Source organism: Equus caballus, chromosome 10, assembly GCF_041296265.1.
Source record: "Equus caballus isolate H_3958 breed thoroughbred chromosome 10, TB-T2T, whole genome shotgun sequence".
Taxonomy (NCBI): Eukaryota; Metazoa; Chordata; class Mammalia; order Perissodactyla; family Equidae; genus Equus; species Equus caballus.
The window spans coordinates 58,976,506-58,991,859 of NC_091693.1; the positions used below are offsets into that span (position 1 = coordinate 58,976,506).

Here is a 15,354-nt window from a genome sequence, read left to right on the forward strand (position 1 = left end):
AAGCTCACAGCAGTGTGGAAAATGCTGTTAATTGTCAAGTGGGCAAAATGACCACCTCTGAGTATACCTGGCACTCTCCTTTCCAAACTCCAGTATTTTGTGCAATGGCTTCATGTACCAAGTGGTGCCACAGTGGAAGAGATGAAAACTGCATGGACTAAACACAGACTTTCCCTTCCTCAGGCAGACCCAGCCATTGCCACTGCTTGGTGACTAATATGCTACTAGTGCAAACAACCCTGGGCCCATTATGAAGTAGCTTAGCCATAGGACCAGATGGCAGTATCTGGTGCTAAGGAGAGTATATTGGACCCTTTCCCTCATGGAGGAGACATCTATTTGAGACGATGTCTAGAATAGACACTTACTTTGGATTTTGATTCTCTTTTCCTGACTAACAGGTTCTGCCAGTAGCCTCAATAACAGGATTACCTTATATGCCTTATACATCATCATGCTATCCCATACAATAATGTTTCTGACTGAGGAACTCACTTCATAGAGAAAGATTAAGACAACGGATCCTGTGGGAGGCACTGGTCTTATTATCTATCTCTCATTATCCAGAAAGAGCTGGCTTTGTAGATTAATGACTCAGAGTGGCAGCTGAGAGACATTCCTTTGGCAAGGTTGGGGTGCTATCTTGTAGGATGAGGTGTATGCTCTGAACTAGTAATCATTAAGTGATAATATTTCTCTCACTGCCAGAATGAATATACAATTTTAGGAACCCAGCAGTCCATGTCAGAGGATTTCTTTTGCAATCATAGCTAATAAACCACTCGGACAATTTTTGTTTCCCTTCCTTATAACTCTAGCTCTGCTAGTTTGGAGTCTTAATATCCAAGGAATGTGACAATTTACTTGGAAGCTGAAACAGCCACATGGCCACTTGAGGCTTTCATGCTAATGGGTGAACATGTAAAATGTGGTCATGGTGTAGCCTGGGTGGCTGATCCTGATGAAGACAGTCGACTACTGCTACACAATAAAAGGAGGGAAAAATTTGGATGGACCCCAGAGAAATCCTCTGACACTACTGTATCCATCTGAAAAATTAATCAAAGATACTTTAAAACCTATATATTAAGCATATATAAAAGTCCAATTTCCAATGTCCCAGGAACATGGGTTTTGGTTACTCCATTGGATAAAGAATCTTAATGAGCTTAGGGGCTGGTTGAAGAAGAACTTTATAGGTAATGTATGGTAGAGAAACTAAATCACAAATAGGTTTGGCCCCCTGATCAGTTGCAGAAACAAATACTGTAGCCGCTACCCTTGCTTCCTTGCTATCTAATATATGCACTAACATATTTTACATATTTTTACTAATTTCATTTCCTCTCCTTATCCTCCACTGCTCAATATAGCATGTGTTGGTTGTGGGTAACTTTATAATTTAGTCCACTGGCTAGAGAATATTGAGATGGGATTTCAAAAGAACCAGAGGGAGACTGGATATAACTAAGAGATCTAGGACTAATGGAGTCAATGAAGAAATTTTCAGCTGTCTTCCTTGAGAAGGGATGAGTGGACTTTGGTTATATGAGGGGGAACTGCATTGTTAGGAGAAAAGCTTTTTTTTAAGTGCAGGTATGGAGAGAATGGTGTAGGAATGAGTTTGGGAAGCTAAAGGACTGTAGCAGACCTTTGCTGTTTATAGACAGCCAGTATTTGAACATCTCCTCCTACAATAGAGGCCAAAAAGGGGAAGACATTCCCTCTTTCTGCTGCATGTTAGAGACTGACGCTCAGGCATTCAGGTGTTTCTGTCGTGGACTCGAAGCTTGAGAGAGTGATGTGAAAACACAATAATGTTTGAGGTTGGTGGAAGTGGTGGCTGTCAAACTGAGAATCCAAGTGCTATGACAGCATATGCCCACAAACTTTTGAAATCACTGCAAGAAGGCTCCATAATGACAAATATGGAAGGGTATTACTTTTGGTGTTTCCTCAGGCTGCAGAATAATTTCACATCAATGATACACTTGCAGAGGTCTTTCTGCTCCCTAATACTTTGAGACTTCACTGGGTTAAGAAGATAGATGGATAACTCTTTTTGCCTTTGCTAGGAAATAAAATAGGGCACATATATATATTCTCCCTAGTTATATTCTCTGTCTCCATCCTCTTCCTATTTGCCCCAGCTTTCTTTCCTCCCTCTTCCCCACCCTCCACCTCCACATCTAGGGACACTTCTGACTTAAGGCCATTCAATTGCAGAACGATTTTGACACTGACCTAATCCACAGGCACCCTGCTCCACAACTGTGAGGATAACTGCTGCTGTGCTTGCTCAGCCTCCTTTGAACGTTCAAGTTGCCAACACTAGTCCTACTACAGAACACCCATCTGACCCTATACAAGGAGCAACAACAGGAATAGTTACTAAGCCTCTAGCCCAGGATATCATGGAAAGTAACCCATACAGAGATTAAAGTATCAACAAAATCTTCCTATTTTAATTATTTAGGGGATTCAATAACTAAAACAATTGCTTTATAGCAGGTTTTCATGTAATCAGATTGAATTTGCAGGGTAATCGTTGCAAACTCTCTGAAATTTTGATTTTAAAGGCGCCTGCTTCTAGAGGCAGGAATAAAACAAAGCCTGGGCTGTCTTATTCTTGAGATGGGCTTGGTGAAACAAAATGTCTGGAAATGACATAATTTCTAGTTGTCCTATTTTAGCAGTGAAAATCTACAAAACAGCAGAAACCATGCAAGTAATTCTATGACTTCTAATTAGCCTTGGTGATAAATTTTTGTGCTGATAAATAACAAAACAGAGAAGAAATTCTATACAATGGCTGAGCTGTCCACAGTTTCTTGGCTCTCATATATTAAAATTAAAAAGAAAAAATAGAGTTGTACTATAACTGGGAAGAGCACATGAGGTTCACATTTGAGGTTAATGTGAGTCACATATGTGCTAAATGCACAGGTTTTATACATATATACACTCTGAGCAAACATCCTAAAACGTGTTCAATAGTTATGTACTTTGTACCTCGACTTCAAAGAAAGGTCTCCATTTGGAACACTTTTAGGGATAAGACACAAGAGAAAAAAACTTAACCCTAGATAGATGCTGCACATAAACTAAACTGTCAATATTCCAAAGATCTATTTTTCAGCATTTGCTTCCTAAGTCAAGATACTGTTTAGACACAACAAGGTGATTATTTGGGCATGCTAATTAAATAACACAGGGTAAAAAACCTTTTGGCAAAATCATTTTGATCTAAAATTATTATCTTGAATAAATATTCGGTATACACATAGAAGCAACATTAAGGAAATAATGATGAAATCTGGAAGATAAAATGATAGCTTTCATTATACTTGAGGGAGTTATGTGATACCTTTTATTATTTTATTTTAGCAGACTCTAATTTGGGAGTCTGCTACTTATTAGTGAATAAGGCCATCTGTGGTCTTATGCAAGAATGTTTTAAAATAGTAGTTAACTATTACATATTACTGTAATATAGACAGTACCATCTAACAGGTCTACTAACCCTAAATGAATCATGAGAAGTGGACAGAGAGAAATATGCAAACTGCTGAGACTGGATACTAGTGGGTTAGGAACAGTGTTTCTATTGCTCTTCTACAGGATGCATGAGACGAGCAAAGAGAGACATGGTGGGCAAGGGAGACAATGCAACAATTTTATTACTGATTTCATCTATTTTTTTCATCCTAACTCCAACTAGAAAAATGCTTTTTAAAAACCGGAAAAGCACAAGAAAAAATCATTATATATAAATCTACGGAAGGGAGGAGTAATATCTACATTTAGAAGCAGTAGAAGGCATCGTAAAGAACCTATTAACAATTGTATCATACAAAGTGCAAAAACTTCTATTTGTAAAAAGCTACCAGGATAAAGACATCCAATGAACTAGCAAAATTAATAAAGCAGATGAAAAGATTAACTTGTATATATATATAGTAATACATATATATGGGAAAAAGTGATATCATATAAAGTTTTAGGTGTGTGTGTGTTTTTAAAAAAATTTTGGTAAGGCTCTCACACAAATCTATAAGAAAAATATTGCAACAGAATGAAGCCTAAAGGAAATGAAAGGACAAAAAAAAGAAAAAAAGAAGACAATAAACAAATATATGAAAAAAAGTGTTCAACCACACAAAAATCAAGGCATACATTAAAACATTAAAACAACAATAAGGAACATTTTCTCTATAACATATCAATAAATAACAACAAAGGAGGATGCAGTAAAATTGTTACTCTCATATACTGCTGGTACTTCATATACAATGGTGATAACATCAACTCGTACAGCCCTTTTGGAAAGTAATTAGCAGTGAATATGAAAAGCTATAAAAATGTCCACATTATTTGACTCATTAATTTTAAGTTTGGAACTCTGTACTGAGGAAATAATTCTAAATAAAGAAAAAGTCATAATAATAAAGATACATGATTATTTAACTGCAGGAGAAAAATACAATGGAATAGCCACATAACAGAATTATGCAGACATAAAAACTTATAATTGCTTAAATTTTAATGATGGTCATTGCTTAAAGGATAAGAACAGATTTTTCATTTTTACATACTTACTGTTTTCTAAATTTCGAAAATGGTCATTATATATTTTGTAAAGAGTTACTTTTGAAACTTGCTTATAAGTTCCATGAGGGCAGTGAATCCTCAAATATTATGAAAACTTAACATGAATATTAAAATATACACAGGTGATAATGTTAAAGGGAAAAAATATGGGAATAAATATGGATATAAAAAATAAACATTTAGTGGGAAATTACTGGAAGAAAATTCTCAAAATATTAATAGGGTTAAGATGGCAATATTATACATTTCCTCTTTCCTCTGTTTTTTCCCCCACATTTCTATAATGTTATACTAAACTTTTAGTACAGATTAAAACTAAACATGATTAAATATGCACTTTTCATTATACTACAATACAAACTAATTTGACACGTGCGAGGAGTAGAAATACAATATACTGCTTACCTCCCTCTCATCCATATTCAACCACTGCTTTGGATCTTCTTCAGTAGCCAGAAATGCTATCAATTCCAAAGCAGTCAGGCGAGTCTGACGTCTTGATGAGACGAATATCAACACAGGTTTGGCTGGAGAGTGGCTTCTAATTGCTGTTGAAAAGTTGTGGAAAATAAAATGGTAAGCCACTGACACTAGAACCTGAATTTCATTAGGATATCAAATGGGTACATGAAAGCTAACACTGTAAATGATTTAAGTGACTTCTTACTCTGGTCATGAAACTTAGCATTATTCCAAGTACTACACAGAACTGACAGCATACTGGAGAAACGACAGGACAGGACAGGTTGCTGGTCCTACCTAAAGGGGCATATTGCCACGGACAGGGGAGATTCAACTATGTTGACTCCCAGTTCTGTTCTGAGCTGCCAAGGAAGGAGACACTTAAAAGCTGAGACTCTCCATTAATAGCTATATACGGAGGCTAATCGTAGGTGGAGTGTTCTATTTCTGAGTTGTGTTTCTGGTTGCCTAACCAGTGATATCACAGGGTTAATTGCTCCTGGGATCTGGAGAGAGAGTCAAGTCCTGCAGGGTGATGAAAACTAAGAAAAGTCACAAAAAATTCCTTTTATTTTTGCCCTGTTACCAGCAGATGGAAAAATTAAGAGTCTGTAGCAATAAACTAGTCAGAGAAGTCAGAAGAATGTTTTCCCTTTGTTTTTCTAAAAATATATGTGTAAGGTTTCAAGTGGGAAGATAAAAAAAATGTAGAAGAGAGAGGAAGGGAGTGCCATGCCTGAACCTACATCTGAGTGATGGCACATGGGCAGTAGACACACAGAAGATAAGACGGGCAGTTTGAAAGCTGGGTAATAAGACTGAAAAAAATATTGCTTAAGGAGACACATAAATCATTTGACCTAACTAGAATTAAGGTTTCTTTGCTATACATAGGTTCCAAAATGCTGATAAGATGGCAGAAGGAGAATTATATTATTTGTACAAACGTCCCTTAAAACAGTCAGAGATATTTAAAATTTATATATAAAAAGTTCAATCTCCTTGTAATTTCTTGTTTAAAATGTGAGCTGCAGAATTTCTTTTTATGGGCTAAGAAACAAGGTTTAGAATGGAAATGTTTACATGACATTAACTATATTTACACCCTAGGAGTGAGAAATAAAGCTATCATAAAATCATATTTCTAAACTCAAAGAAATATAGTGATCCACTCCAGGTACAGTAAACAGTTTATAAGGATAACCGCCATACTAATACCATATCTAGAGAAGTCTAAGTATTTCAGTTATTTACTATTGATTTACATAAAACAAAATGCTTCATTTCAATCATTGGTATGCAATCTGCCATTCCTTAAACAGATATAAGCAATCTCAACAATACATACTATGAAAAATAAGCTCATTTATCTTATTTCTCACTTACTGTTTATCAGAATACTATAGAATGTAAATGGCAATGCTTTGATAAATCATATTAGAGATACACTGTTCAAAATACACGTATTAGTACAATATTGGCATCATTTGTACACATAATCATGAATGAATCTGTCTCTTTTTTTAAACTTCAAGATTTAATGGATTTTTGCTGCTGCAAGAACAGGTGTGCCTGAACAGCTCACGGCAGATTTATTGTTCATTAGTGATTTTGTACAATGCTTCTGTGGAGGTATAAATAATCTGAACTGCCAAGACTGGTCTCCAGTTCACAATCAATACTTTGATTCTGTCATAAGGCTAATTACAGCAGCTAAAAAGTCACCTCACAACTGTCACCTCACAATCAACAGCAGCTCACATTAGAGAATTTATTTTGAAGGTTATTTTTAATTGATATAATAAATATTCCTTATGCAGCCTAAACAAAACATGTTCCAATAAAATAGGAGTGTTATTCTTAAATCTTTCCTGCTTGTCTAACTTGTTAGGGCAAAGCAAAACACAAAAACAGAATCATTGTAAGAAAGTACCGAAATTCGTAAGTTTTACGGTTTCTGGCAAAAATTAAGATTGTGTGACTTTTCTTTTACTTGCAGCTTCTACTTATCATTTGTTCAAGCTACTAACTACCATAAGAAGACACCTTAGGAATGAATTGATTACTTTTTAAAATCACATACATTTATTCTACTACAAAGATATTATCATTTATGAAATCTCATTTTCAATAGTTAATACAACACATATTTATATTCCTTAACAATTAAGGTAAATAGTTTTAGATATATGTAGAAGTTGGAGCAGTATCACCCTTTCAAAGAAACCCAAATTATTTAGAATGCATTCAAAGGCTACCATAAAAAATGGTTGCTATTTCATTCCAAAAATCTAAAACTTACCCTGAAATGTAGGCTTATTCATACTAGCCATACGAGGACAGTAATGTTGACCTGGGAAGCCTTGAATGTGAACTTCCAGTGGAACTGGGCGTACTGATGGTCGGAAGTTGAACAAGCCCATCTAGAGTAAAAATGAGAGAGAAATCATTTTCAGTTTTATACTTAAGTTTATAATGTTATAGCGCCTCCTTAATGTGGACACCTAAGCCATCAGTATTAAAACGCCTGATTTATTGATCTTCTACATACCTGATGAATATTGAGCCAGTCAGCAAGGTCTCTGGCATTAGCTAATGCAGTAGATAGTCCAACTATTCTAACAGGCTTTTCTGTGTGTGATGAGATGAAATTTGTTCGAGATACAATGACTTCTAGAACAGGGCCTCTTTCCTCCCCTAGGAAATAGGAATAATGCATGTTAATCGTTTAACAAGCCCTGATGCTGCGTGTTGCAGGTAGGAGAGTTGAAGTTTGTAAACTTGCTTCAGACACAGTGGTACCCACCAAGCAGATGGATCTCATCTATGATGAGAATAGTGACTTGCTTTACATAGTTCCTATTCTGCCAGCTTCTGCTGACTCCATCCCACTTTTCTGGTGTGGTGACGATAAGGTCAGCCTTGGCAATGGATTTCATATCTGGAGTCACATCTCCTGTAAGTTCAATAACTCTGGAGAGGAATAAAAATGATCTCTTTAACTTTTCAGGTAAGACATGACCTTGTAAAGGCAAAAACATATCTTTCAAAATAAAGTTTTATAATGCTTAAAACTGTTTTATCTCCCTTTGACTTCTGAAATTTTCTGAGTTGAATCCAAAATATATGCTTAAGAATTCTAAGATAATTTCTTAGATAAATTAAGAAATTAATAAATAAAAAGTAGGACATATAAATTCAAATCACTGACAATCTGTTTCATGCAGATATGCAAATGTGTCAAACTTTGATGATGTTTACATAATCTCTGCTTTATATGATTTTATAGAGTTGAACTCACATCTCCTTCTGTTTATGCTGGAATAAACACCTTTCTAATGAGGAAAAGTGTTAACTTATTAAGACAAAAAGAGGCACTTATTAAGAATATGATTATGTGTAAGCTTCATTTCTTTTCTTACTTTAAAATTTTCTATAGATATTATAGGCAAATTCAAATATATTAGGACATAAGAAAGCTGGGACAAATATGTGCCACCTCATTCTGAGCAGATAATGATAAAGAAGGAAATCTGGAGGCTAACTCAAAATTTTAGGTAATCATTAAATAATTTTTACATTTGTTTCACCACTCAAAAAGCAAAAAAAGGTCAAGATTAGTTTCCTCCAAGTATAGTGTTCCCAAAGCTTTTCTTTATTTTTATTCATTTTTTATTGTAACATTTTATTACTTTGAATATGTAATATATTTCATGTATTATGGTTCATGTAATATGCAATCATGTAATATGGTTCAAACACTATGTAGTGAATAGTCTCTGTAACATGTCTATTTTCCAGTCACTCAGTTCTCATTCCGAAGCAACCACATATTTATATTCATCACCATTTTTTAAAGACAAAAGATAGAATACTTTATTTAAAACATTATTTTACAGTAAATCTGGGGACCATTTCTTCAGCACATAAAGAGCTCATTCTGTTATGGAGTGATGCGGTATTTTTGCACTGTGCGAATGTACCATAATTAATTTAGCAATACTCCATTGGACACTCAGGTCACCTGCAATTTTGCTATTAAACACAACGCTACAATGAATACATTGTACAATATTTAAATATTTTTTAAAAGTCATGTTCTTCAAAGAATTTCTGTTTATTGGTAAATGATTTACATGCAAATTACCTTCTAAGTGGTTTCTAGAAGTTACTCTGAATGATATGAAAGAAAAATAGATATAACCTATTTTCCTTCTGTTTTAGAATTTCAAAATTTTGAGAAAATTATCTTGCCAATTAAAAGTATTCATATTAAGTAATTTAAGGGATTTCATTTTTCAATCTTAAAACAATGGGAATATTGACAACATTTAAAGGTAATACAATACCTTTAAATAAATGACTGAAAATTATAAAGGCATTGAATAGTTTTATGCAAATCTTTTATTTTGTTAGTCCTTTTAGATTATTCAAAGCGTATCTTCTGAAAAAAGTATGAACTTACTTTTTACCAAGTTTTTCTTCTATTCTAACTTTCCAATCATCCATTCTTTCACGTACCAGGGCTTTCAGGGGCGCAATATATACCGCCTAGAAGCGGGGGAGGGGAAAAAGACTCTCAGGAAAACAGTGACAGCATTTTCAAACAAAGGCAAACTCCATAAAATTTATCAAATATGAGAGTGTGGTTTTAAAATGTATCTTTTAATACTGAAAGACTTAAAATTTTAACTTAATGTGAAAACGTCATTAACTTACTCAAACTACATTTATCCAAAGGAAGACAGAATTATAACACATCACAAAAATATTGACAACAAATTTTAAAAAGCACCAGAAGTATTTTTTTTTAGGTACATTATAATGAAATTATCTTTGGGCATAATGTGAAAAAATTTAAAAATGATGAGACAATACACATATAGAGAAAATCAGAGTTCTGATGTAAACAAAAGTTTTTCCTGGTATTATGATGAAGAGTTATCTAAGTTGTAACTCTTTGAAGAAAAAAGTTACTGATTTTGAAATTCTGAAGAGAAATAATCCAGTTGTTTAAATTTTAATGCAGATTTTTGGAAGATGCCAATTGTAAATTTTAGGTGTTCTATCTTTTTTTTTTTAAACAACTCGTCTTTAATAATCCAAACTTACATATAGATTATTCACTGAAAAAAATTCTTTTCTTTATAAAATGTTCCAAATCTAGAGTGGAGCTCTACTGTTGCATTCACATGTCTCCTACTGGATCAATAACCACATAACAGACGGAGAAGCAGGAAAACTTAAAGCTCAGCAGGGCAAAGTCACTAGTTAGAAATCACTGAAAAAGGAAGTTAAAGCATTTCTGAAATCATAAATGATGAGGAATTTAGCACATAATTCCAATCACAACATATGAATTAGCTTTCTTGAAAAATGTTTCTAACCTGAGTACTTGCCATTTCAAGAATGCTTAAAATCAATACTTATTTGCTTCCCAGGTTACTTTATATTAACTAATGATATCATAGACATTTGAAGAAATATGGAATAAAAACTGCCTCTGTATTTTCTGTGTATAATCAAACTGTATTTGTTAAAGTATTAGCTTTTTCTTCATAGTCTAAGGATTTGATTATGAATCATTATGAATCTTATAAGTATGGCTATGAATTAGGTATCTTACAATGAAACTGCCTCTGAATTGTAGCTATCTTACAATGAGGAAAGGACATATGAGCACCAATATGTGCATTAGAAATCTAACTAGAGGACTCCGAAGGTTAAGGTAAATTACCTTGTGGCCAGTTATTCCAATATTCATCTGGCCCCTCCTGGAAAATTCACTAAGAGAGTGAGTGACAAATCTATTTATTGAGCTCTGCCAGTATATTTAGAACTGGCTGGTTTAGAGATTATGAACTGTCTTTCCTAACTGAATGTAAGCGTGTGATTCTTTGAAACAAACCTTTGAAGTAGGGTACTTGTTGAAGACTCTGAAAATAGCTAATTCAGCTGCAACAGTCTTTCCCGATCCAGTGGGTGCTCCAAGTAGGACATTACAGTCTGTGTGATACAGCGTATGAAATATTTGTGTCTGCACAGGGTTAAAGTGGCTGAAGTTGTACAGCGCCTCATATGCTTCACATCCCAAAGCCGTGACTGGTAAAGGCTGAAGATCCAGTAATTCTGAAAAGATGCAACAGGTACTGCCATACAATAACTGGAAAATATGTGCAACACTAAAAGCGGTCTCTTAGGAACAGACTATAACAATCCTTAATTCTTTAGAGGGAAAAAAGCTTATCAAAAATTTTTATATACTAGTTACAGATCTTTTTTAGCTCTGTTAACACATTTATAATATGGACATACTAAACGCTTTTCTGGGGGGTGTTCCCCATAAGCCAACTATAATGCTTTATCTTTCTCTTCCAATCAGGAAAGTAATTTGAATGACAAGTGGTATGAAAATATGCATGTTATAGAAGAAAACTAAATCTATTCCAATTTGTAAAAAAAGGAAAACCATTTGCAAACTTCAGTACTAGAATAGTTACTAATAACAAATGACTTTTGATCTGTTAGACAATTGACCAAACCAGAGTGGTGCAGTGAGCTGTTGCTCTAGCCGATGTAAACTAAACCGGACTTACAATAGTTCCAGGAAGAAACTTAGGTGGGAGTTTTAAATCCACTAGGTAACCAAGACCTACGCTGAGAAAACCCTGAGAGAAACTAGATTTAGTTGTATCTCATTAGGTCGACTAGAGGTCCAGGGGATTAGAAAGTCAAAATGATTTAGAGAAATAAAGTTATATTAATATACCTTTGAATTTGACAGACCTTGTATTTTCCCATAATGCAGAAAGGTATCAGTTAGAAAACCAGAAGGCAGCTTTACTCATAGGATTATTTCATAGGAGATGACTCTACTCATTTCAAGTTTGAGTGAAAAGGAGGAACAATCAGTAAGGGGACACAGTGTTCCGTATCCTGAGTTAGATCTTCGTAGTAAAGTTTCAAAATGGAAAGTATAGAGAATTCTCTTCTCAATGTACTTAAAGTATTATCCTTGCCCCACTGCTCCACTCTATTACATAGGTAACTGAGCGCTAACCGCATGTTTTCGGATTATAATCTCCTAAATTTTCTGTAGCACTGAAAATCAAGAAGGGAGGAAGTCTTAACTTGCAATGCTAATCAAAGCATAGACACATTCTTTTTTTTTTTTTTGAGAAAGATTAGCCCTGAGCTAACTGCTGCCAATCCTCCTCTTTTTTGCTGAGGAAGACTGGCCCTGAGCTAACATCTATGCCCATCTTCCTTTACTTTTTTTTTATGTGTGGGACGCCTACCACAGCATGGCATGCCAAGCGGTGTCATGTCTGCACCTGGGATCTGAACCGGTGAACCCCAGGCCACCAAAGCGGAACATGTGAACTTAACCACTGCACCACTGGGCCAGCCCCAGCATAAACATACTCTTAATAAAGACCAAAAAACCCATTTTGTTATTTTTTGACAACGCATTGCTTCTGTGAAAGATGAAGATTTTCCTTGGTTGATTTAGGCTCAACAGGATGCCTACGTACATAGATACTTTGAGCCAAATAGGATCAGGAATCATTGAGGTTACATCAGGCATTTTTAATATCAATTGAAACGTCATGGTGGTGCATTTATTGCTTTTTAAAAGGTAGTCAGAGGGGGCTGGCCCAGTGGCACAGCGATTAAGTTTGGCATGTTCTGCTTCGGTGGCCCAGGGTTTGCCAGTTCGGATCCTGGGTGTGGACCTATGCACCACTTGTCAAGCCACGCTGTGGCAGGCGTCCCACATATAAAGTAGAGGAAGATGGACATGGATGTTAGCTCAGAGCCAGTCTTCCTCAACAAAAAAGAGCAGGATTAGCGGCAGATGTAAGTTCAGGGCTAATCTTCCTCAAAAAACACTGAAAACAAAAAAAATAAAAGGTAGTCAGAAATCAACTAATTATATAAATAGGGTGATAGGTGCATAGCCACTGAGCAGAGAAGTGATTACATGAGCATTAACATAAAATGTTAATACATATTAAAATCAAGTACTGCAGTCAAAGAGGACTAGTAGTGATGTTGGTAGCATATATTTTAAATTAAAGCACAAAACATTTTTATGTATTTTATTTAGAGATCCTTGATATCACATATAAGAATATTTGAAGAAAGACAACCAGAAAGGTTCTCGTCAATAAATAGATAAGTAAATACTGCAATCTCACTATTTTTCTATGTTGACAAACTTTTTAGTTCTGCTCTCTCAAGATATCAGAGTGGTATCAAGGGTCGTCTAAAGTATCTCTCTTTAAGATAATGAACAAGGTACACATTTGATAAAAATGGCAAAGATTAAAGTCACATTAATGCCTTCTTTCATTTCCCAAAGGATGGTCAAATAATGTGCTCACTAAAAGTAGTAAGAAGTAACATTTTTATTTTGAAAAAGACAAAGAGTTTGCCTTTGGAAGAATTATATGGAAAAGAAAAATGGACTTTCATTTCTCTATAAAGTAAATTAAGGACCTCTTGAAATCAATACTTATCCATTATGAATTCTCCATGAGAAGAAATAAACTTAACACACTAATTAATTAATAGATTAGTATCAGGATATTTTTGATTTTATAGGGCACTTAAAGGTATCATTATAAACATTTATCCACGAAATTCTGCTTCTTTAACAAGTCAAAATAGAAAGGTACTCTGCTCATATTATGAAAATTTAAAATGGATTCTTGTCAGTTACAATGATGAAAAACACTCTTTTATGATATTGCAGATTACCATACCCCATTTTATAATGTTACTGTGGAGAACTAGAACTAATATAAAGGTACATACTGTTCATAGGACACAAATTGACTCAAGGTATACATGAATCCATCCTGGAGTGATATGATAACAGGACTCTTTAGTATCAGCACTTTTTTTTTTTTTTGAGGAAGATTTGCCCTGAGCTAACTACTGCCAATCCTCCTCTTTTTGCTGAGGAAGACTGGCCCTGAGCTAACATCCGTGCCCATCTTCCTCTGCTTTATATGTGGGATGCCTACCACAGCATGGCTTTTGCCAAGCAGTGCCATGTCTGCAAGCGGGATCAGAACTGGCAAACCCCGGGCTGCCCTGAGAAGTGGAACGTGTGCAATTAACTGCTGTGCCACAGGGCCGGCCCCAGTATCAGCACTTTTTTGGTGTGGAAGCACACCAAATGGAGGAAAAAATCCTACAATTCACTTTATTAATTTAACATACTAGAAATACGCTTAAGTAAATGGTAATAAACACAAAGAAAAAAGGATATCTCCAAAGTTTTACAGAGAGTACAGATTAAATGATAAACGATACTTGCAATGAAAAAGGAAGGCGATATGGAGAAATTATAATGGTTACATGTAAAAATAGAGATGAAGGCAAAGGAACACAGAAATAGTCTCATGCTTGTTAGAACTATTAGAATTGAACTAGGCTTAGTAAATGTTTTTAGAATTCAAATTAACAAAAATTAAGGCCCATCATTAAGTTCTACAAAACAAATACATACAAAGATTTGATTTTGAAGTCTCTTTTCAAACTATATTGACAAATAAGTTGGATTTTGATTCAGATTCAGACAATTTTAAAGCAGACACTTTCAACATTAACTAAAACAACAATTTGGAAAATCGATGATTCAAATTGCTATTGGATATGTTACCTGTATGGGGAGGATGTCTCTCTGGCAGAATCAGGTGTTGAAAATTGATAATACACACAGCCTCAGCTCCCAGCCATCTATCAGACACTGCTCGGATGTAGTATTGGGAAGGCAAAGGCTCAAAGATAGGGATTGTGAATACCAGTAGCTGAGCTTCTTTACTAAGGACCTAAGGGGAGACAAAGTCTAAAATGAAGATGGATGTTCTAGCATTATAAAAGTCTTATTAAGCTATTGTTAAGACAATAGTATCTATAGCAAGATACACTAAAGATAAAGAAAGCATGTTAGATTTCTAAATAGCTGAGATATTCAGGTACTTCAGAAACTTGTGGGGAGTCTCCTTCTGAGGATACGTGATATAACCAAGGGTAAAATTTACATTCAATTTATATTATTTACATGCGCATATCATCATGTATTAACAGATTACCAATTCGATTCATCAGAATTCCCCAAACTTCATTCATTCGATTACTTAATTATTTCATGATTTTTACTAAATTATTTACTTACTATTTTTCTTTAATTCTATCACTACCTTAAGTGGAATAACAGAATCACTTGGTATACATAGAAGGTAATCATAAAGACATGCAATAAAAAAA

At 34.7% G+C, this 15,354-nt stretch overlaps 1 protein-coding gene across 1 annotated transcript in view; it reads right to left on the reverse strand.

Moving 5' to 3' along the window:
* The window catches only part of ASCC3 (activating signal cointegrator 1 complex subunit 3), a 336,776-nt gene that overhangs the window by 92,045 nt on the left and 229,377 nt on the right, over nucleotides 1-15,354 (reverse strand). Inside the window, exons 24-30 of the mRNA XM_001915668.6 lie at nucleotides 14,747-14,915; nucleotides 10,982-11,202; nucleotides 9,539-9,624; nucleotides 7,880-8,046; nucleotides 7,625-7,770; nucleotides 7,376-7,496; nucleotides 5,017-5,159 (exon numbers count right to left, since the gene is read on the reverse strand). Of these exons, the coding sequence (XP_001915703.3) occupies nucleotides 5,017-5,159; nucleotides 7,376-7,496; nucleotides 7,625-7,770; nucleotides 7,880-8,046; nucleotides 9,539-9,624; nucleotides 10,982-11,202; nucleotides 14,747-14,915 (1,053 nt within the window). The remainder of the gene's footprint in view (nucleotides 1-5,016; nucleotides 5,160-7,375; nucleotides 7,497-7,624; nucleotides 7,771-7,879; nucleotides 8,047-9,538; nucleotides 9,625-10,981; nucleotides 11,203-14,746; nucleotides 14,916-15,354) is intronic.